This window comes from Scophthalmus maximus, chromosome 4 (genome assembly GCF_022379125.1).
Source record: "Scophthalmus maximus strain ysfricsl-2021 chromosome 4, ASM2237912v1, whole genome shotgun sequence".
In the NCBI taxonomy this organism is placed as follows: domain Eukaryota; kingdom Metazoa; phylum Chordata; class Actinopteri; order Pleuronectiformes; family Scophthalmidae; genus Scophthalmus; species Scophthalmus maximus.
In genome coordinates this window covers 24,592,501-24,617,500 of record NC_061518.1, presented here as the reverse complement: position 1 = coordinate 24,617,500, position 25,000 = coordinate 24,592,501, and the positions used below count along the sequence as shown (strand labels likewise).

At 44.9% G+C, this 25,000-nt stretch overlaps 1 protein-coding gene across 1 annotated transcript in view; it reads right to left on the bottom strand.

The window, feature by feature from the left end:
* The window catches only part of si:ch211-186j3.6 (neural-cadherin), a 290,314-nt gene that overhangs the window by 56,824 nt on the left and 208,490 nt on the right, over window positions 1-25,000 (bottom strand). The window contains exons 27-31 of the mRNA XM_035627332.2: window positions 23,597-23,811; window positions 10,128-10,255; window positions 6,897-7,024; window positions 5,465-5,588; window positions 698-878 (exon numbers count right to left, since the gene is read on the bottom strand). Of these exons, the coding sequence (XP_035483225.2) occupies window positions 698-878; window positions 5,465-5,588; window positions 6,897-7,024; window positions 10,128-10,255; window positions 23,597-23,811 (776 nt within the window). The remainder of the gene's footprint in view (window positions 1-697; window positions 879-5,464; window positions 5,589-6,896; window positions 7,025-10,127; window positions 10,256-23,596; window positions 23,812-25,000) is intronic.

Genomic DNA, 25,000 nt, shown 5'->3' with positions numbered 1-25,000 from the left:
ATGTGTATAAGTACAGAATGGATTGTATATCATTAGAAGGGCATTGAAACAGCATTGACGGCTCTGTAAGTAATTAACCCTGGTTGGTAAGTCTCTTTTATATTTTCTGTTATACGCTTACAAAATGGGAGGCTCTCATTTCAGATTTAAAGCCTCCTCGAACACTAACTTTAAACAACAGAGAGAAAAAAAGAGAAAAAAGTTTACCCGCTGTGCATCCCAGAGGCTGTGAGAGAACACCGCTTGTAACACGCGAGTGTGACGCAATTTGATCCTCTCTAATCCCCACACGGCACAGCAGGGACACTCTGCCCATTTTTAAGTGTGATAATTATGTGGGCTGTAAATTCACGTATTTAAATTGGAATCTTAATGAAGAAGAAAAATTGAAATGATAAAAATGATTATTATGACCGCATTGTACAGCCAGGTTTATGTTTTATGTTTCATCCAAAGCAGAGTCAGTCTAATTGTGGCCGAGTTTCAAAAAAGGATTTCCTTTGGGTGCCTTTTGTAACATAAAACTTTAAGACCTATATGCTGCTCAGTTTCCGCCATTTTCTATAAAACAGCATAGACCTTGACTTTTTATTGTTGTTGCCATGGAGCACACGAACACATGGGTGATTTGAATGTTGACGTCACAAATCAACCACACATTTGACGTATTCCTTCAACCCCAGAGAGTTGGACTTACCCTCTTCACACTGGTGCCCTGTGTATCCGGGCACACACTGGCAGCTGAAGGCGCCCCACTCGCCGTGACAGCGACCCCGGTGGCCACAGGACGGATAGCCCATGTTGACACAGCTGCTGTCGGTGGTCAGGCAGCCCGGAGAGCTGGACTGTGAATCGGCCGGCGAGCCCAAATCATACAGCTGGAGTGAGGAGATATACGGGCGAGGTGGAGATGGAGGAGGTGGAGAAATGTCAAGAGGATGAGAGGAGAGGAGCGAGAAGACGTGGAGATAGAAAAGATGTGGATAGGAAGGGGGGGGGGGAGGGGAAGAGTTAAGTCAGTAGCTTATAAACAGGAAACAAAAAGACACCAGCAGATAACGGAGGGGACGGAGACAGCCACTGGACAGACACGTAGAGAGAAAGTACGGAAAACAGTTTTCCAAATGGAAATGAAAGAATCAAGGGACAAAAACTTTCAAACGTGCTGAAGGACACGAGCTCAGGGTACGCTGTGGCCTTCCTCGCTCATCCCTCTCCCGCCCTCCACTCTCTCTCTCTCTCTCTCTCTCTCTCTCTCTTCCCACCACAGTGATGAAACCAAACACTGGAGCGATCCTCCGACGGACAAACAGCACGGCCGGCTGCACAGACAGCTGAGAGGACAGGGGAACCTTGGATGGCTAAATTTGTGTCCCCTCGCAAAAGCGCGCCATAAAAAACATTAATGTGATCCATCTCTTCTCCGCCGAACCCAAACTTTTACGAGTACCGTTGGTGCGGCGAGGATGTAGAGGGTCGTAAGGAGTGACAGGGAGTCGTCAGGGAGCTGCTGATTGGCTCTGACCTCCGGCAAATAGGCGTCTCATTGGCTTCTGACCTTTAAAAAGCTAGCGCTCTTCTGCTTTGCCGGGTTTGGACCGAAACACAGACATTAGCAATCAGTGACCGAGGTGAACACATTGGTGTGATTGTGGCTGTGCATCTCTGTCACTGTCTGTGTGTGTGTGTGTGTGTTTGTGTGAGCAAAACACTGACACATGAGTTGAGCGCTGCTCCTTCATAAATTACACTTCGTGGCGTCAGAAGAGGACTGCTCTATTTGTGAAAAATTCATTTCAGGAGTTGGTAACAACGAATGTCTCAGCCCACGGGAAGTGAGAAAAAAACATTTTTTTAACACCAAATTACAAAGTATACAACAGCTGCGAATGCAGTGATTGCAGTTTCACTGAAATGGCTCTGTCTCACCTCAGGGGGAGGGGACATGACGGAGAGCAACGCACAGGAATAAAGTGTTAATGTCAGACTGAATGAGCACAAAATGTGAAGGTCAGATTCATGACGGTGGTGACGATGACAAAAAGCCGTCACGCAGCGACGGGCCACCGTGTCCACATTTGCTCTCATTCCAGAGCCATATTGGCAATCCAGTCCAAATTTCTTGTGGACCGTCTTTTTCCATTAAATTCCAGGTTTCCTGAGGCACACGGTGCACGCAGTATGCAGGCGGGACATTGGTCCAGAATGTTCTGCAACTCTTCAAACTTTTTGACGACAAAACTCTGCTAATTCACCTTCAACTCAAAAACTGCTGGCAAAAATTGAGCCCAGCCCCTTTAACTGCAAACCTCTGTTCTTAAAATGAAAGTGACATTTGAGTCAAAACAACAGAAAAAGATAAAGCGGCCAATGTTAGACTTAGAAAAACTGAAGGCAGAACGACAAACAGAATATTGACTGGAGAACGATGGAGAGAGCTGAAGACAGAGGAGAGATACTCAACTCCAAAATAGAAACACAATTGTAAAATTTAAAAAAATCATCTCTTGCTTTTTTCCTGAACAGAGCTTGAATGTTCGCCCCTGCATCTTCCCCTTTCTCCAGATCCGCGGCAAAATGGAAGTGGTCTTCCAAAGCAAATTTCCTGGAAATCCGTTCAGTAGTTTTTGCATAACCCTGCTGAAAATCAAACAATCCAACCAACAAAGAGACAGATGGACCGGGGTGAAAACATAACCTCCTTGGCCGAGGGAAATGCCTACAGAAACCTCGCACATACAGTACAGTGAATTGAGTACACATGGACACGCTCGCAGAAGACATACTAGCATGTAGCCAGATACCCGACGACAAAGGGTCAAGAAATAGTGTAAATATACAAACGGACGGAAGTAAAGTCACAGGTGAATACGGGAGACGTTCAACACGAGGCAAACAAACGGGCACGTGCAGAGTGGTCAGTCACAGCAAGTGCATCCATGAACGTCATCTATCTCACGGGGCCTAGTGTGAAAAAATGATGTTGCTATAGCAACAAATGTCACACATAAGCACATAAGCTGTGCTAACAAAAAAAATAAGAGGAAGAAGAAAAAAAAACATCCAATACTGGATGTCGACCAACATTATTAATCATCGGTATGCCTACTGTTGCTCTTGAGAGATTCATTATCTTGAATAAAAAAGTCAGTTTACTGACAATGGGTCAGCAGTTGTGTTTTGCAGAGTAGGTAATTCCAATGATGCCATGGAATAAGTATTGGCCCGAATAGGTGATTAAGTTGTCTACCAGACTCAGACTCGTGTTATTAACTTTCTCCTCTCTTTTGTCAGGGGCGCACAGGTATTAAATGTGCAACAGCGTTTGGTGGTTGACTTCTTCGAGCTGCCGAGCTATTCTTTCCATGTGGGCCTGTTTGTCTTTCTTTCTGAGAACAGCCCAGCTGTCTGTTTCCATATACGTTCTGTAGTGGGCTGTCCATTGCTGTTTGGGCTAGCTGCCGATGCCGTCATTGTGTTGTTGTGGTGTAACATTCTTATAACATTGATTTGTTTCTACACCTCATTTTTTTTATTGTGGAGAAACTGCATAAGCCAATAGAAATGTTGGTGTACAAGCATCTCCAATGGGGAGGTAAAGAAGAGAAAATAAATCATCAGAACAGTGATATTAGATTGGTAATAGTTTATGGTGTGATGGTGGAATTGCTGAGTTTGGTGCATCTGTAGCACAGGTGTAATTATTTTTGACTATATGCACCTAAAGTTATCTTTACTTTTAGAAAATGATTAGGGATGCACCGATCCAATATTAGTATTGAATATCAGCCCGGATATAGACAAAATAAATATATCGGGTATCGGTGACAACGAGGCCAGTCCATTGAACCGATCTATTCACTTCAATTGTATGTGTGAGGCACAATACGTCATACTCACTTACAATTTAGATGCCAGTTTAACTTGTTTACTTGACTTGGGATTTTGGTTTTATATTTCTCAGTTAAAGTTCCTTAATGCTGGAATTTTAAATTATCAGCTTCAGAAGCTATATTTTATATTGGATTTGCACAAAATGTTTACACATAATTAAAAATTTTGTTTAAAAAATATTAAGTTCAAGTTGCCGTTGAAGCCTCAATAAAAAATATTCAGTAAATTTATATTTGTGTTGATCTGAGATTTAGTTTCACCAAAACATTCATACGTAAGTCAAACCAGATGCTGCATTGTGCAAAAAAATTACCCCAGTCTATTCCACACAGTGGGGCATACAGTTTATTAGTTTAACACTTGTATCGGATCGGTACTCGGTATCGGATCGGTATCGGAGCTGGAAAAGGGTGGATCGTTGTATCCCTAAAAATGATATAAGCTTCACCAAGTTTTAACATTAAGACATAGATTGCATAAATGATGTTACTCAGCTTTAAATGAAGTCTTGCTCAACTGCAGTACAATGTGTAATGTGTAAGCTGGGCTGAAATGAAGTATAGGAAACACATTTATCCAAGATGGGGATCGTGGATACACATCCCCAACATCAAAAAAAACAAACTACCTACACTGAACGACTCTTCCCCTACAGCAACGGTAGATGCTCAGTCCTTGTATCAAATCTGAAGTAGTCACCGGCGCCGTGTTCAATGCAGCTGCAGGCAAGACTATGGAAGTAACAACCTGTCAAACTTTTTTGCCACCTCATATTAAAAGACGTGAATGCCTGTTCCCCTCCAAAAATGCCATGAACGGATGTCATGTAACAAGAGAGTAAGAAATTCTCACTTGCAGCAAGTGACGAATGTAAAAGCCATGTGTATTTGAGCAGCAAGCCAGAAATCTTACATGAAAACTATAATTTTTGAAAACCAGAGAATCCACAGCTTACCCGTTCCCCATCAGAGGGAATGCCGTCTTAAAGGACCATGACATTAACGTCCAAACATCGGTTATACCAGGCAAAATAGTTGTGTCCTGGCAGTGGCAAAAAAAGAAATCTCTAACTTTAGTTTGTTTGATGCCAAACTTAACATTGATGTGTGAAAAACAAAGTTTCAGTGCTTCAGAAGGACGTGGTTGCCGAAAGGTTATCATACTTGAGGCCTGTGTTTGTGCAGAGGAGATACAGGGTTTGTCTTTGGGTTGGGCTCAGATTGTCACGGCCGACTCGGGGAGTCCTCAACTTTTCAGCTCCTGCCGAGCAGCGGAGGCCTGCATGAAAGTCTCGACTTGAAGTCAAGTGACAGGTTCATATTCCAGTTCAACCCGGATGGTGCACAGACTGTGTGTAGTATTTGAAAGTGCTTTGAGGTTACAGTTGAAAAGCATGAAAAAAGAAATAAAAAGAAATATCTCTTTTACGTGGCACAATGGCATTGTGAATGTCTGTTATTAATCCATTTGTCGGCTGGAGTGCAGGTGTGTGCTCGCTAGCATCTGATGGTTGCGCGGTTACGGGCGCGTGTGTGCGCGTGTGCCACTGTTGCGTGTCCAAGTGTTTCACCTTGCTGTCCACGATGAGGTTGCGTATGCAGCCCGTGAAGTGCTTGTGCTGGAGCTGGGGGTAGATGTACGGGATGTCCTCGTTCACACCACCGAGCTGCAATACCTGGCTCACGTTCAGGTGTCTAGAAAACACATAAAGAGCGTTGACACACACACACACACACATGCAAACAGCCTCGACTGAAAATCAGGGCTCATATTCACGATACACTTAATAAATGCGATGGCGTATCCCTATCATCTGCGACCTGAAGGCAGTCGACACATTTGAACTAATTACGATATCACCACACCATAAGTGGCATTTTTCTTTTGGTAGCGAGTGCTGAAGCCACTGTCCAGCTTAATGTCATCAGCCCTTACACATTTAACACAGAAAATCAAACGTGACAAGCAAAGAAGGATGAGCTAAAAGATCCCCAGACGCTCTGCAGAGAGGAGGGGGGGTCGCAGAGATGGTGGTCACTCTGCGGGTTTGTCACTATAAGCACCTCCTTGCATACGTTACGATTGGGGTTTAAGCAGGACCCACAATGCAGGTAGGGGGAGAAAAGTATTTAGCAAAAGGTAACAAAAAACTGACCTCAAGTTCTCTACTGGGAAAATTAAATAAAATCCAAAACTTCAACAAAGGAACGTGGACAACAAGTACTGATGAGAAATATGGCATGGCATGGCATGACTAAACAAAGATACGTGGGAACAAACAGCGCTACACAGAACTATACGGAGATGGACAGACGGTCCAACGAGGACAAAGGGAGGCACAAAGACTATATACGCACAAGACGATCACAGGGAATCACAAGAGAGGTTAAGAAACAGCAAACCAGACACAGGAGCACAGGAAATGAATTACAAAATAAAACAAGACATACAAAACTCAAGATGAACAAAACACAAGGGATCACAAGAGAGTAACTGTACACGAACCGAGACACACAGGGAAGGGCAATCACAGAAATCATAAGCAAAGTCCACAAAGAAACAGAGGTCTATAGAGAGTTGTCAAAGTTCACGTCTTTCACAAAGGTCCAAAAGTGTCTGGGTCTTTGGGGACCATGACAGCATATTAGATCCTTTGCAGCTGAACCTTTGTTACTACAAAAATATGGATGCAGCTTTAAGATAAAAACTGTAAAAACAGACAACAGGTCAATCAATTGTTGTTCAATTTTTACCCCACAATTCAGATTAAACTGGAGCATTTGCATTTACTACTAACTGTAAGAATGGCTGAAATATCTCCTTGAATCTGAGGTAAAACAATAACATTTACAGTTGTAAGGTACTCATGTTTTAGGCCACTCATGCACACTTTCATTTTGCTGGGCAACAGAAACCCTTTCATATGGCAACATGTAGATGTAGTAAAAGAGGTGTGCGTGTGTGTACGTGTGTGTGTGTGCGTTTAGCTGTTTTGCGCGTACCTGTCAGCGTTGGGTGTGACGCCCGTCACTTCACAGGAGGAGTGGTCCTCTGTGGTCAACCAGCTCCCCAGACCCTCCATCTCCATCACCGCCGCTCCCGAGCAGCGATCCAGGGTGAAACGCACTTCCTGTGGAGAACGCACAAACGAGGCCACGCTAGTGTGAATACACAACTAATGGAAGAAAAAAAACAAAAAAAACACACTTACAGCCCTCGGTTTAATTCTCGCCTTACAATGAGTGCACTCCATTTTGCTCTTTAACCGTTATTACCATAGTGGCAGCTGCCTCTCTGACAAAAATTTCTTTCATTAGTGTATTATTGTTTGGTGCTGCCTGCAATGTTGCCTGTTCACACACACACACACACACACACACACACACACACACACACACACACGCACACACGAAAGATTTAACAATTTAAACCAGCGTGCAATAGCTGTGCAAAGTGAAGAATCCATGAATCCCATCATCTAGAGTAATTTATCTCTTTTAATGTTTAACTCGCTTTAATGATTTTCCTGCACAAAAAATACTGAATACAGTATTTTTCAGACATGTTTTTTTTTTTTTTTATTATAACACATGCAGATCATTACACCTCACGCCACACAGGGAGGTTTGTAAATTTATTACATTCCAGGTCCAGCCATTAGTGCTGAGTTGAGAAAATACACAGAAATAAAGAATTGACTTTTTTTTAATATCATTGATATAAAAGGTTTCATATGTTGTCAGAATGGAACCTTCCAGAAAAGGAAAACATGTTCACACAGTTTGTCCAACTCCAAATTCGTGTAGGAATTTCAGTTTGGAGCACCAAATAGTCAACTTTTACACTATTGCACAACACTAGATACGATTAATACATCCACCGTATGTAAGAACACTGTATGTATTCATATCTTGAATCTCTAACTAAACTTTTTCTGTTTGTTTGTTGGTGCAAGCCGGATGAACCAAGCTCTCTCAACTGCTCCGCCGCCTCCTCTTTTGCAGGTGCGCTTTCAGAGGATTCGATCAAAAGCATATCCATCTATCCATCCATAATCAACACCCACTAATTGCTACGTAAGGCTGCCTGTGAGGAAATGCTTTGGCGTGGAGATACTGTCCAGAGGAGATGACAGTAGAGAAAGGGTGGTGAGATTATGTCATACAGTAGGTGATGTCACTGAAACAACTGGCAGAGTGAGATAGTTACTGAACTGTAGCAGCTAAGATGCTGTAAAACATGCTCAGTGATTGCATTATGAGTTTCGGAAGGCTCGAAATGCACATTTAATACTGTACAGCGCTTCGCTGGGATAAACGCCCGATTCATGGTGAGATTCTGCTGACTCGCTCGGTAAATCTCCAGTCAGCAACCCCGTTTGATCTCGGGGCCGCCACGCGGCAAGGTTGGATAAGCTGCCCGCCGACTATTCAGGGGCGAATGAACAGATTCACGTGCGATTTAGCAATAATGCCATTGTGATGCAGACTAATCCCTGTTGTAACGACAGAATTCGCAGTGCATTGTTGTATTCGAGCGACTCAGAGCAATGCTGCTGCGTTGAATACACGGATGCATCCCATCCATGTATTCATCTGACTGACATTACTGATAGAAAGGAAAGGAAAAAATGAAAATTAACAAAACTAGTCAGAAAACTCAATGACCGAAGTAAACAACACATTTCAGTGTCAGTCTGGCAGCAATGCAAGGTGCCTGATGACATGTCTTGTATTTTAAAATGTTATTTTTTCTTTTTAAATCAGGGGTTTTTGAGTAAGCAGCAATATGGCAGCGATTCAATTGTGACGTGAGTGTAATTATCCACTTTTTAAGGTTTTTAAGAGGCTTTGAATGGAGCTGAATATTAACGTAAAGGGCTTTTCTGATTCAGTCCTGTGATTCATACCGAAGTGGTCCTCGTGGGTTCCAGCTGCTTAAGTGTCCTTCTCTCTGTGTAGTGAAGCTGCACAACCCAAAGCTCTTCAGTGCACAACCCAAAGCTCTTCAGTGTGGTTTACATATATATATATATATATATATATATGTCCAAGACATCAACTATAAAGCAGCGGTTGCATGCGAGTCCTTGGCGGTGAGGAGCTCTAGGCCGTCCTCCGTCAGATGGAGAAGGGCTTAATTTTCACTCTAATTGAATTCACCAGAAACGATCCTGGGGAGGAGATCGCCAAAAGGAGGGCCACTGCACTCATCCGTCTCACTCTCGCCACTACACGTCTCCCTTTGAGCCGCTCAGAGCGGACTAACATCTTCCCCCGACGCGGAACCATGGGGAATAATGTGACTCGCGTATGGGCAATTTGGGGACTTCATGAGACGGAAACATTTTGGAACCCAGCTGTAAGGTTACGACGGAGCAAAAAATGTGTTAATCCAAGTTACGTTTGAAAAAGTGGCACGTTGTTAAAGTCTGGCACTGTCAGACAATTACCGCTCCATTGTTGTTGCTGTTATTTAATGAGAACGCCCTGATCAAACGCGTTCCCTTGCCATTGGATTCATCGGGGGGGTCAAAGAGCGTCCAGATCAACTAAGGTTCAGGGTGGTGCTCCTACAACTGTCCACAAACTTTGGCCAAAAACATTGATGGGGTAACGTTGCTTGTTGGAATGAGTTTAATGCCAGGGGGCGCGAGCACCGCCCAATAATGCAGGAGTGGTCTTATTCTTTTGAATTTGATGATATTTTTTCCAGGCTCGTCACCTGTGAAACTGAACTGCAGGTTCATGCCGGCGTTCAAGTTCAGTAAGTGTAAAGCTTCCACGACATGTTCTCTTATACTGTCAGTTATAGACTATATCGTCCACTTTATGATGTTGTTGGGTCTATATCAAAGTGCCCACAGCTTCTCAAAGGACCAAGAGAAGTCGGCGGGGCAGAAGCCGCAGTTCACCTCATCTCTTTTCGGTGGCAGCTCAAAGATAATCAGAACACAGTTTCACACTTTCATTTCTTTCCCTCTTTTTTTTGCATTAGTCAGAAACATAGCCGATATGGGTCGGTAAGGATACCATAAGCTGTATGTGAAAGACATTCAACATTGTTGGCCAACATTTCTCAAATTAGGTGGTGAAAATGTGCAAAGGAAAGGTCATAAAAACAAACTTGTTTTTTCATCCTACAGTGAAGCTCGGTTGAACATACTTGAACATACTTGAAGCCTTTTTGTAAAAATGAATGGTGGTTGGTGCTAAATACCCCAAGTGTCCCACCTTGCTGTTGCTGCGGACGTCCAGCCGATGCCAGCGCCTGTCTGCCACGTTCACGTTGCCTGGCAACTGCAGCACCACTGTGCCCGAGCCGTGGTTGATCTTCAAGGTGGGGGTCCCATCTATTAGCTCTAAATGGAGAGAGAGAAAGGCAAGGACACGGGTGATCGACGAGCGGTGAGATGACTTTCTTTGAAATCATTTGATTTTAGGAAATATCGACTTTCGAGTGCTGCTTATCAAGAGGTTGTTTAAACACTTCTGTTGCTGGTATCCAAGTCTCTAAAACAGCACTCAAACCACTGTAACAGTAAAAAAAAAAAAGAAGAGGTGTGTTAAGTGTCATATATCACAGAGCACACACTGACAGTGTGGTACGTAACTTACCAAACCACTTATATTGTCTGCATAGCAAAGATGATGGAGGATTATTGCGCGGAGCCTGTCATGGTGTAGCTTTCATCCTCACATCTCGTGGCAGTCAACAAACGTCAGACAAAAGTTATTACTTTCTATTTTCGGACTTACTCAATTGGGAAATTAAAAGTTAATGAAGTGGTTAAGACTGCTTGCACCATATGTACGGAATTATGGAGACGCATGTGTACCAGCCAGCGCTGGCAATCCATCATCGCGCAATGCGCGAACTTCCAAGAATCACGGGGACACATACTGTAACACTGAATGTGGAGTATCTTATTATCTTTGCTTAAGCTTTAGGTGGTTTTAATGACTTCTTAATTCACACAACAGACACCTCTGTTTAGATAATGTATCGGAACTGACACGACTTTTCTGTCCTCTCATGGTTTGCCCAGTGTTCAAACAATCAATTTCTACGTTTAATTTTTCTTGCCGCTGCCAATGCTGCCCTTGAAAATGTCTGCCACCATCGCAGGCTGCCTCGACTTAACGTCATCCGTCATGCGGGTGCCTCGCGGTCTTTCCTAACTCGACTGTCATGGCAGCAGATCGTTTCATCATAGGACCGTTGCACCTTTTCATTAGTCCACACTCTGTGGCACTGAGGTCAACAAAAAGTAAACTCACGCAGAAAAAGTCCAAATAGAGTGATGCATTTGCATTCAACTCAGAAATATGAGAATGACTGCAGTGACCCCCCCCCCCCCCAAAAAAGAAAATGTTGTAATTATCTTGTTTTGAAATGATGGCCCTAGTAGTGTGTCTCTGTTGGCTGTATTCAATTAAAAATAATAATAGGGCATTCACCGCTCATGTCCAATAGCTCATTGTTTCCAATTTCCCCCACCGACACCCTGAAGCTGCACTCCCGCAGCCCTGCTGCAACAATTAAGTATTCATTCTCCACTAAAGTGTTTGTTCTCAAGTTTCATTTTGAGCACCCTCTAACTCCCTATCCGGCAAACTGAGGTGGGCACAGTGAGGACGGGAATTCATATAATTTCGGCCCTGAAACGCCGGAGACATAACTCTAGCACTATAGGACATTTGTGTTCATTTATTAAAAACAGATCATGCGATCCTTGCTCATGATTTGGCCGGGCTGCATTCACGGCGGTTGTTAAAACACTCCATAAACACACACCTATGACATTGCATCACGTCAGCAGTACTGCGGCGTTATTCTCCCTGCTGCAACGGGCCTGTTGGGGGTTTTGAGGAAGACGTGGGTCATACGATCACCCTCCCAACATGCAACGGTTCCAGAGGGGACGCTGTCGCTGCAACGCGGATTTGGTGCCACCCACAATGACTGTGAAGCGGTAACAGGAATAAAAAAACAACCCCCCGAGCATTTCAACCCCGGGGTAGAAGGAGAACGGTGAGTGGGCCTGGTCATCTGGACTGGAAGGCTTTCCGGCGACAGTGCAGAAGATGCTGGAGCAAAATACCCTGACTTCTGGCACTGCACATTTAGGACGCAACTCTCAAACAAACCTCGTACCAGCGATGGGGCGTGCCAACATGATCGAACTCTACCCCTCAGCAATTGCCCAATGAGCAGCGGTGTCCTGGTAAATGTCCGCACAGCCTGTCTCTGACAACGCCCCTCAGCTGTTCTGCAATGACTGTAAACCGCTGGCTCTTGAGGCGTATTGCTTTCGGTTGAGTCATTGGAAGTCAAAAGAGGCAGCAAGAAATCAAATTCCCTTCTTACTGCTCTTCAATCTGCTGCGTCGTCCCTCTCGCTGCGTCTCCTCGCAGTGTCAGTCTGCCTCCCGGCACTCTTTCATCTCTTGTCTCCCCTTTACCTCCTGCCTTGCCTTCACTCTTTCATGAAGTTCTTTCACGGTAACTGACACTTTTACACTGTGCCGCTCTCGAATGATTCACGTGCGCTTTTTATACTGACACTCTGCATTTTTTTTCAACCGCGCCTTCATTGAACCGCTGTTTTCTGCCAAGCCTTTCCCCGTGACATGGCACCGAGGAGTGCCGTGTGCCTTCAGCAACATTTTCACCAGCTCCGTCGACGGACGCCGCGCGATGGATCTTACTACCTCTGCGCGTTGAGCCTGAGGAAATTAGGTGTTGTTGACTACCACGAGACGCTGCTCTTCTCTAATTGCCCTGGCTGAGTCGAGATGGGCCCCCGCGACGAGCGCCCCCCGTACTTCATTATGCCGCCGCTCATACAGGTAAAATGCCCCGGCGGTGTCAGCTTCCAAGCCACAGTTGAGCGCAAGTTTGTTGTTAGCTTTCTCTTTGCCTCTCGGCTTTTCCTCAATTACCTTTGAGTTTGATTCAGCCTGCCGCGGCCGCGAGACGAGTCGCTGCTGCGCTCCACGAGTGATCCAATTATTTTTAATATATTGGCAGAGGCCAGAAAATTGACCAGAAAGAAAGGAGTAAATTCAATAAATCAGTTCAATCCAAAACATCCCTCCTTTGTTTAGCTTATCCGTCATCGTCTTTGGCCCAAAACTCTTGGTCAACTCATTAATTCTCTCCTCCCATTTACCGTCCGTCCTGGGACCCTTCACCTTTTCTTTCTTCTTTGTGTCACTCATCTGACTCTTTTCTAAATTTCCATTCCTCAGGCTGCCTCCTCCATTCTCAGGGGGATTTTTTTCCCACCTCCTCTTGAACCCCCAATATATGCTAACACCATCACCTCCAACCCTCACTGAGGCAGCCAGATATTCCGGAGTTGGCAGTAGTAGACACCTGCATGCGCAGGGCCTTTTTCGCATATGTGCATACTTGAATGCGTTTAGAATGCATATGGACACACGCATGCTAGGAGTTGTGCAGAAAAAGTGCTCAAAGCGCACAGCCATACAGCCAAGCCCAGTTAAAAGGGAAGAATGACCAACTGATCATCTGGCACAGCTAAGGAGCTCTCTTGTCAAGATTGATGTGATATTATCCTGCGACATGAAGACAGACATCAGTGGTCTCGAAGGAGGAGCGCGGGGGAGAAGTGAAGTAGAAAGAAGAGGGAGGATTAAAAAATAGAAGAAGAAGGAGCTTCATGAGTCACAAGTGACCCAGGAGGGGGGAAAAAAAGAGAGTAAGATGTAGAGGAGAGCGAAGGGGAACAGTAAGGACGGAGGAGAATCAAACAGAAGGGACTTAAAGAGGGAAGGCGAGGAGAAAGTATGATTTAGAACAAGGCTGGGAAGGAGGCCAAAGTGTGTGACGGCAGGTGACAGGTGGCATACTGGACAGCGAGGGAAACAGACGGGAATCAAATGCAGGCAAAACAAAAGGGGGAGTGTGACGGGCAGGGAGGACGGGAGCGTGAGGATGGGGCGAATCAAAGGGAGGACAAACAGAGAGCACAGATGAAGAAAGAGAAACATTCCAGCTGAGGATGTGCTCCGGGGCTCTATAATTTCATCAAATGAGTGTGAAACCAGGTCCTCGATTCGAGTGATTCATCCGTCTTAATAATATTTTTAGTTAATGAGCCAAACAGGCTTGCAGCAATTAAAAGCTGTGTTAGTTCAAAATGTTCCTCTGCTTCAAACAAAAGACATTCTGAGCCTGAATTATTCATCCAGTGTTATTCTGCAACAAAGCAGCGAAACAGAGACACAGACTTTTTAAGTGCTGCCTTTGAATTAACCAGGAAGAGGATGAGATGTGTGATTGGAAACCAGTCAAAATCATGTGAACTTTAATACGCATTAAGATCAGTAAACTGATCGACGATGGTAAACGAATGCGTTACTTAGTAGTACATGTCTAAATGTTGAACGGGACCTGCGAGATAGCGAGAAGCCGGACGAGACTAACAACCAACCAGACATTTACCCAAAGCCAAGCCAAAGTTTGTGCAGAGCAACTGATCTCTTTCTTTTTTTTCTCTCATCAGCGCGATGAATGGTGTAAAGCTGAGATCTGATGTTCAAGCATTATGTTCAAACAACAGGTTCTGAGGGGGGAAAAGGGGGGTTTCATCAGGGATCCCTTGGCTCGGTATCGGCCCCTGACCCTGACCTTGTTCCGCAGGTCAGGCATGGGCCAGACATGACGGATCCACGCGCAATATTTGGGTATGCTCGACGCTTCTCAACTCGTGTGCAGGTGTGAGATCATTTTTGAATTCATTTTGCATACTTTGTTTCTCCCTATAGTCAACACGGCACATTTTTCTCATTTCGTCTGTGTCACCCTCCCGCACAAGACCACAGTTGCTGATGGTTACATTTGGAAATACAATATGCATCCCTTGCGTTGTTATGCATGATTTGGGCAATATGAACGGTACCGTATTTGTTTTCCTTTTTCATACAACAAAATCTAATGCAAATAATAGGAGAGAAAATTAGATTTAAGAAACTCCGGCACATATTCAAAGTTAAGTGAGCCCTTATAAATGAAAAGCAAAACTCAACTAGTGAGCAGAGTTTGTCTCTGTTGTTGTGGGAAAGGCTCCAACAGCAACAGGATGGATAATTAATTAAAATGCCTGGATAGATTTCTAGATCAATTATCATTTCAGAGTTGCATTTCATTTCTAAAGTAGAAACTAGGGATGGAACGATGCCACTTTTTCGTGTCCGATCCTATACCGATCCTGCAACCTTGAGTCGACACTAATCTGATACAATCTTCTCCCCACTCGTAATATAAAATATTAATAATGCATTGTTCAGATGCGCTTTGCTTAACCAAGCCAAATCTAAAACATCATACTTAACTGTAAGACAAATAATCAACTCCCCGAGAGGAAGACACACATAGCCAGCAACATGACTGAGTTATGGAACACTGCTGTTTAAGGCTGCAACTAACGATTCTTTTCATAATGGATTATTCTGTAAACCATTTTCACGATTAATGGATTAGTTGTTTGGTCCATAAAAAGTCATAAAATGGAGAAAAACATGTCAATCGTCTTTCCCAAAACTCCAAGATGATGTTTTGTTTTGTCCACACACCAAAGCTATTGGGTTAACTGTCACAGACGAGCAAAGAAACCAGGAACTATTAACTTTTAAGCAGCTAAAATCAGTGAATTTTGCCTCTTTTTTTTCCATAAAAACTACTCATCGATTATCAAAATAGCTTAAGATTAGATTTAGTAATCGATTACTAATAGATTCATCCATTAACTTTTGCAGCTCTACTGCTGTTTTTTTTAAATTTCACACAGAACTTTTGGCAGAATGTTTTACGGTCGGCACCATTCAAACAAGCAAAAAACTACTTGTTGTTCGAGGGGAACGCCAGGTTCACTGCTCTTGAAGGGGCCCGTCCACACGCTTCTTTCCTGCTACTCCTACGTAATATATTACCTCCCACTCTGCGGCAGACAGGAGAGGGGAGAAGGAGAGGGAAGGAGAGGGAACAAATGCCGTGCGTGCATGGAGAGCTTGAGCTCAACCACAGAGTTGGTGCTCCTCAGCACGCATGCGCGTGCGTCTCCCGCGCGGACGCAGGAGCGGTCGCGTGCACAACCGATGCTGCCCGCGGGGAGTCCGCCTGTGCACAGGTCAGCAGGCGATGCAGCGCCTCGCCGAGCGGAGGGCTCCTTGTGCAAAGCGATCTGTCACGCTCGCCGGCCGGCCCCGCAGCCAGCGCATGTCGGTATCTCCGCATCCAGCAGCACTTCCCATTTGAAAGGCATTTGCAGACCTAAGCTGGGTACTCAGCGTGGAGGGTGGGTAATGCCAAAGTGAATGTGTTCATGTGTGCGCGCTGTTGCTCGCTAGATCCCCTTTCCGTCAGTTTATCGTCAACTCTCTTTCCCTACGGTGACATCACATATGTTCAGCTGTACAGAACGTTGAGAATATGTTCCTCCCGCTTGGAGGGACCTGTTAAAAAAACACACACACACACACACACACACACACACACTCCTGCCAGTTTTTCCCCCATTCTGCACGGGTCTTGTAATTACATAAATTTAATTTCTCTTGTTAATTTGTCTATTGATTTGGATAAGCACTGGCCTCTGGCTGGTGGTCCTTGCATGCATGCATGTGTGTGTGGGAGACACAGAGAGAGAGAGTGTGTGTGTGTGTGTGTGTGTGTGTGTGTTTGCTCAAGCACCTCAGAGGAGGTCTAAAGCTTCCAGCCATGTTTGTCATTCATTGCTGATCTTTCGGGACACAAGTCGTTACCGCGCCAATCGATCTCACTAATACGACCGGGGGTCAAAGTGTGGCACTGCTGATCAGGCCACGCCGTGGTCATGCTACGTGAGGCCGATATATATATATATATATATATTTTATGTTCCCGGGAGCATTGATGGTCCCAGTCGCTGTAATCTGACAAGCTCCAAAAGTGCAAACCGAACGTCCCCTTTTTTTCTTATTCGCAGGTATGCAACAATGACGATCACTGGCTTCATTGTAAATACGCAAATTCCCTAACACCAAGTATAAGAGGGTAAGCAGACCACCAGGCTACCACCCGGAGCCGATTAGCTCAATTTAGCACCGAGACGGAACGCGGGGGGGGGGGGGGGGTCTCTGAACCTCAATAATTGGCATGTCACACATCATGTTGGATTTTATTTTCATGTGCACAAGTGGAGAAATTTGGTGTTCTACAAAACGTTATGTGCTTGACAATTTTTTTTAAGGCCGGTGATTTTCCGCAGCCTCCCGGTTGCCCGGCAACCCAACAGGAATTCATTGCACCTGCCAAGAAGTTGTCCAGCAAATAAGGCGACAATGTCATTATATTTCTTACAGGTAGCCCGATGGGCTCTGCTACAGGCAGTCTGAGGGGTTTTGTGTCTACCATTATGTATAGGCAAGGTTAAACTTGGGCCTCCATTTCTACATTTATTTATATTATTTAGCCTACATCAAGTTAAAACCATCCATAATCGAAATGGGGCGATGATTTGTCTCGCTGTGAATTGAAGATTTTATTTTTTGTGTCCTCACAATTACCGTGTGAATAAACATTTTTATAGTCTATCTTCAACACAATGAACAAATCATATGTTAGATAACTTTGACATGACTGGACGGTGCCATCATCTCCCCCTCCCCCGCGCAAAATGATTTGAGCCGATCGTAGTCGAGGTATAAATATCCACCGTAGGTATATTACCGATCAGATTCGCCACTGGGCAACGCCCCCAGAGGCGGTGACAGGCGCCAGTGACAGTGTCGAAGTACATTCCGGCCTGACAGTTCGCGGGGCAGCCAGGACAGTGCCTTGTCAAAAAGGAGTGTTCACTGCAAACTTTTCAAATAAACCCAGAGAAAGTGAGGCACATTATAATGTCCTCACACTAAAATATGATCTGCGGGCTCTATGGCACATGTTTAACAACATCTGTTTTAATCCTTCCAGCTTCTGCAGCCAGATTTTTATGGACACATTAAAAAGAAGAAGAAAAGAAATCACCTCCTCTGGTTGCAGAGTGACAATCATTCATGTGTTTGACGACGGCTGGCGGAAGCCTCGAGGTGGAGAAGCGGCTTTGTACGAACATCTGAATATGCATGAGACATTTTAAGGCACAACCCTGCGTTGTTATTGGCTGTAAATGCCTATTAGCTGTTATTAAGTGCCAGTAGTTGAAATTGGAAATTAGTATGCAAATGCAGTTTGCTGCAAGGGCTGCCTGCGTATTTGCATTCGCTCGCCGCTGGGTTTGACAGCAAACTCTCCATGCGGCGAGCCTCATTTAAAAGAAGCCACACCGCTCCAGAAACAAGTCCTGATCAGTGTCAGAAACGCTCGCACCACGGAGAGCAGATCGGCCCCCCTGGTGCAAGCGCTTTTGTTTGAGTATCACCCCCACGGTCGCTCACTTTGAAAGGATACGCTGCACTTGTGAGCAAAATATATGTACAGTAATATATGCACGTTATTGTTCGGTGAAACTAAATGTTGTTCTTTGAAGTGCTGATCTTTTGTTCTGGCCATAGAGGGATTTCTGGCAACATCCAATGTTCTGGTCTTACCTAGAACACCAGACGTCAGTTTAGGTATGGGTATTATTATGCCTTACACACACACCGCACGCACACACACACACAAACACAAACACACACACACACACACACACACACACGCTCTGTGTTATAAGCATGTAATCTCTTTTCCCCCAGTGGATGCAAATTTGGATATTGCACAGCTATGTCAGCTGTGTGTGTGTGTGTGTGTGTGTGTGAGTGTGTGAAAGAGAGAGCGTCCTACAACTTTTCTGGAATGGCCTGGTACAACTGCCCTGCGGCAGGATAAAGGGCGGATGAGTGGGTGGCTTTGGAACAGCATACCGCCATCTCAATAAGAAGCTGAAGGTCTGTGTGTGTAAAATGTGTGCGTGTGTGTGTGTGTGGGTGTGTGTGCGTGTGTGTGTGTGTGTGGAAAGCGGGAATAGGATCAGGCTCTACGGGCAGCTTCTGTTAACAAGGCTTAATAACAAGGTGAACACCGTCTCGCGCACACACACAATATCAATATGCTCGAAATAAAAATGATGGAGGCATATTAGTGGATTAACCATGAGCTTCTTGACATTCATAAATGAAAACGCAGCTTGGGCTGTGAGACCGTTTCCCTCGCAGCTACCTGCTATTTTCTTAATAGTCCTCTTTTCTCGCCTTGATTACCTGAGATCCATATTCGATCACCTTTTTCACGAATCACCTCCGAATCCTTGACATACTGTTGTAATACACGTTCACACTTCCAACTTGGGACACACCGCATTCCCTCTCACGCCATCATCTCCAGTGCAGCTTCCGAAAAGCTCTACAGAATGAATGAATCATTTTTATAGCACTCCTCAGTTGGTAGGTACAGTTGACAGTATAGACGGGCGACTGCAATATATAGGGCCGATATTATGATTTTTAATATTCTGATATTGGCCATGTCAGTGTTGTCCATATCCGAATGTGCTGGAGGTTCATCCCCGAGTACGGTTGGTTAATATATTTTTTTTTTCTCACAATATTTGTATGTCACAAGGCTTTGTGCATTAGGTGTTTGGGCAAATAAATCCATTGTGTGCGCTCGCGCGTGTCCTCACTGCTCGACAGCTGAGTAAGACCACCGGTAAACAAACCTTCACTTTAATAAAAGAAGTGTGGACCATGAACCAAAAGTGATCGCTCATTCCTCAGGAAGCAGTTGTTGATCGGGAAACGCTCCGCGATGGCCCCAAAGGATAATTCTACTTTAATCAAATCAGGAAATGGTTGTCAACAAGACCCCCTAAACTTATGCGTAAAGGCATGTTTGAATTAAGTTTGTGGGTCGAAAGATGTGGAAGGAGAAACGGGCCAAAAACACAGAGGGGCCTCGTCTCAAGGTCTGTTTTTTTAAGTCTTGTACTATTTATTTTTTTTGTATTTATATTGCGCTGTGCATCTTCTGAAAACCTGTGCAGCACGGGAGTTTTATGCGTTAATAATGCAGAATGCAGTAAGAATATAGAAGCTGCAGTGAAGTCAAGAAAAAAAAGACAAAGAAAATGTTTAAATGTTTCAGGCTGGATGACAATCTGTTAAAGAGATTCAAATAAAGGCTGTTATTCTTTCCAAGCTGATTACTTAAATCCATAAACAACACTCTGCCTTTGGATAATTAACTAGCCAACAACTGTTTTCCTTATGAACTAAGATGATTAACTTACATTTGATTTTTTGATTTTTATTTTTTACAGTCCACACTTTACATTTATGGACGTAGTGTTTCCGTGTTAAGCTAAATATTTTACCCGTCAGGATGTTTATACCAAATGAATCAAATATAGCATTTCACAATTCAATTCATGATTGACCAATACAATGTGACCAATAGCTCCACTTATCTTTAGTTTTAGCGATGGCTTTAGACTCAGCCTCAATCACAGGTTAGTTTCACCGCCCGGTCACTTTGTCCAATTAGCTGCCATTCTATTTCTATAGCATATCGTATGATATTATCATATCTTCAAAGTGGTAAACTAGTCAGGGCGTGAGAGAGAAGCTACACATCAATGTCGTCCAAATGTGTGGTTCCTGCATTGTTGTCTTTGTAGTCTTTGAACTTGCCAGCAAATAGGTGTGCCTGCCATTTGCAGTGCGCTTCCTGGGAACTTGGAAGTGACAGGCGTGTGCAGGGGGGGTCGAAAGCGGACCGGCCGACCTTCGCCCTGGGGCCTCACAGGAGGTCAACCCCCAGACTTTTCCCATCGGACTTTGTCGTAGTGATTTTTTCCGCGTTCCCCAGATCCCTCGGCGATTACTGCGGCTTCCATCTTCGAAAAAACGCGGGGGGCGGAAAGGCGCCCGACGAGTCATTGTAGCACTGTTTTGGTACACTGATTGACTTCGCACATCTACGCTGACACTTTCTAATGCGGTCGTATTAAGCTCCGGCTCCGCCCGGGCTTCGGCGATGGGATTCGCCACACGCGGTAGGTGAACCTTGAAACAAGTTAATTAGAGCTCTAAATATGTACAGCCTGACTCTAATTACAATCTGAGCAGTGACAAATTAGCCTTTGCACCACCAACAAACCCGTTAACTCCTTGGGATCCGGCCGCACACGTTGTGGGGGCTTTCAGAGGCGCCCGGACAGCCTCCGACACCGGCCAAAGCCGAAAAGAAATAAGTCAGGATTCACACTGCGAACCTGCTCAACACACACACACACACACACACACACACACACACACACACACACACACACACGCACGCACGCACGCACGCACACACACACGCACGCACGCACGCACGCACGCACGCACGCACGCACGCACACACACACACACACACACACACACACAATGTGTACGTCCAGCTCTCCAAGGCAGGCCTCGCCTCCCACACATATTACTTTGGCAGTGATGGAACAACAGCATCTCTCCCAAGAGAGCAGACCAACGCACGAGGAGAAGAAGTAACGAGAGAGACACGATTAAAACACTAATTATACGTACAAGACATTTCGTTCTCTGTTTCTCCTGCCCGCCGCCCCTCATTTCAGCGAGCTTTATTGTCTGCAGACTTCAACAGCATTGCCACGGCAACAAAAGGCCGGCCTTCTCCCCGAAGAGCTGCAGATGCAAATTGGCCAAAAAGCTCGGTCTACGCGCATTTTTCGGATTTTTCTCACCGAAAATTTCACAACATGTAATGCATCATAACGAGTCGCAGGAGTGCGCGCGCGTGTGTGTGTGTGTGTGTGTGTGAGAGAGAGACTGACTGTCCGCTGCGCATTCATCTTTTCCGAATTAGCATTTGTGTAAAGAAAAAAAAAAAACAAATTACGTTTAAGTGGGAATCAAAGTAGTACACATCAAAATGCACGGGGATGTCAGCTTCAATAAGATCAAAATCCACGAGCGCGTGCGAGAGTGACTGTCGCTGTCCGATCCCCGGGGCCGTGGCAAGTTAACACACACGCGGGGAATTAAACCTGAGATGGATTTCTGTCGCCGCAGCGTAACATTTCTCAGTGCTCGCTGAAAGACAGGATAAACAGTGTGAGGTGAGGTACAGTGTTTCTCTGTTTGTGCCTTGACCAATGACGTAGTCGACATGTCCTTTTTTAAATTTGATTTTTCTTTTCAACCCATGCTCTCCGAAGATCCCAGTCATATGAGAGAGTGGCGCTGGTGATATTCATCCGTGCATCTCTGTGCATCATTTTTTCGATTTTCGAAAGAGGCGTTACCAGCGGACGCTCGTTCATCGGCGGCAGCCTTGCTTGTTGCCAAAAGTCGCTTCCGTCCGTGTCGTGGTATAAACCACGGCCATATCAGACAATCGGTTGTGATTGGACAGGTGAAGGGGGGGGGGGGGGGGGGCGTATCTAATCCCAATGGAGCGGATCAAGACCGTATTCTGGCAGAGCAAATTTAAATGAGCTCCCAGAATTCGCCTGGGTCCCGGGGTCCCATCTTTCCCCCCAAAAGAAGGGCAAAGAGAGCTCACCGAGCCAACAATGTGCAAGCCATGCCACATTTTGTGGAGTCACAAAAGCTCCCTAACCTTTTTCCCCCCCTATTATCTTTGTACTGGGCTGTTTATCCCCCCACCCCCTGCCCCACGGCTCACTGCCCCCCCCCCCATCACATTCTATAAGGAGCTTTTATTGAAGAGGGGGAAAAGGCTCTCTGACCTAACAAGCTTGCTAATGTGCGAGTTAGTTAGCAAATGTGTTTGGCTCGGTTGCCAAATGCACAATGCGCTCGCGCAGTTCATTCAAAAGACGAATGGGTCCGCTCCAGTCGACTCCTTTGCAATCACTGCTTGCTAAACCGTTACGCCCTTGCGCAGCGGCTATTACAACTTCCTCAAATATGAACACTCCGCCTCTCCATTACCCCCTCGGAGGTTAGCAGGCCGCCTGCGACTGGACAACGGCAACAAGCGTTCCAGTTAATTTCCAAGATGAATTCCAAAGCAATTTTTTTTTTTTTTGTCTTGACTCTGTAGTCCAGATGTTCCCAACTCTTTATTTTTTTTTTTTAGTCGCAATTATTATTATTATTTTCCACCTCCACCTTCCACATTCCCCAGGTAAACAAGCTTTCCTGGCTGGGCATGGCTGCGGCACATTCTGCTTTGTCCGTCGTCAAAATGGAACCAGCGGAGTCTGAGATAATACTCAAGAGTCATAAAGTCAGATAAGACGGACAAGCCAAGCATGCGATTTATGCACTGCTGCTATTGTGCTTCTCCAAGAGTGTGGAGATACAGTTGAGTTAAAAAAATCGCTCTCTCTTTCTCCCGCATCCTTATCTGTCCCGAAATAGTTTTTTGGCCTCATATTAATTTTCTGCTCTTAGGACATACACATACTAAAAACCTATAATTAAAGCTCCAGTGTGAAGGAGTTAGGATCTATCGGCAGAAATAAAATAAAATGTGTGTGATAAGAGTTGGTGAGCTCTACATATTTACATCGGAAAGGGGACGTGAGGTATTCGGTAGGTTGCAATGTGCAACTTCACCACTAGATGCCGCTAAATCTTTCTCACTAAATCTCATCTCAGTTCCGGCCGTCTTCGATAGTGAATAATAAATATGAATCAGAACCCGGTGGGACGTGCATGTTGCAGTCCTACCTATGGCCATGAAGTCCTCTTGATCCCACGCCTGCAGCTGGGCTAAGGGGCCGGTGTACAGCAGCAGTCCGTCGGCCACGTCCGTGATGAACTCCAGGGACACGTGGCTCTCGAAACACGGCGTCATGGGAGGGAACCAGGCATAGCCGTTGCCATGGAAACTGTGCCTGTTCTGCTGGCACTCGGGGCCCTCGAACTGCGCCGGGCATTGGCACCTTGAGGAGAAGAGCAGAGATTGCATGAATAGGCAAATGTAATAATACATGCGGACAACATTTGAGGCTTGTTGTTCTGTTTTTTTGACAATTTGATTTTTTCGCGACAAGTTGCTTTGACAATATAATTGCTTCCACAAGATGGTTTGATGATTCAGATTTTCTCGACAAGACTTTTGTTTGGCTCTCTGTAAGTGGAAAGAACGACTATTCCTCAATTTTTCTTTGACCACTTACTGCATTTCATTCTTTTCAACAACTCCCTCTGCACATCTCCCCAGTCTAGCTGTTTTCTCCTCTGTCAGCCGTCGCGTTCAGCTATCTCTCCCTCACGCCATCTGTCTCACTGATGCAGATGTGCTCATTAGAGGCAAAACCACAGGGAGAATCACCACATCACAGCGGAACTCCTCTCTCGGTGTTTTCACACATCCAAGAATTCATTTGTCCTTTCCCTTCCTGTCCAAAGTTTACCCCTCACCTCCTCTCTTCGACAAAGGCGGCATCTTTAATCTTCTCAGTCTACCAAATCCTTGCTCATTTGTTCTACCATCTTTTATTTTATATTGCAAACACAGCTTGAGACATGTTGTGTCTCAAGCTGCCACATTGTGGCAAGTGTATGAACAGATTTTCAGAAAAAAAAAAAAATACTTTTGGGACGTTTGTTTTGTACTTAATTATAATTGATCTAAATCTAACTCTTTAAACAAACAAAACAAGCAACAAAAAGAAGAAAGAAATGAGAAACCTTCTGAAATTCCAGTGTATCACACAGTGGAGAAGGCACAAACCATAGACAAACAAGAGCATAGCCGGTTGCGCTGTTAGAAAAAAACATTTTTAAAACACGCCAAGATTCATACAAAGGCGATGGACTTCCTCGAGGTTCTTGACGATGTTCCGCCTCTCATCCAAAAGGCTTCTCTGGTTCCGGGAAAAACGTCTTCAAGACCCCGACCCAAGTCCTTCGCAACGCATTGACAATCTTCACGGGCAAACCACTGAACTTCTGCCTCGTCTGGGACACTGTGAGTAATCGGTTTGTTCATGAGTAGATCATGATTGCGGGGCTCGGAAGAAATTAGGTTGAAAAAAAGCCTGATTCCTAAGATGCTGTCCTGTGCAGCGCAAGACTGGCAATTTGGGAGCACAAAGGAGTCATTTCGGTGCAACAACTGTTGAATCA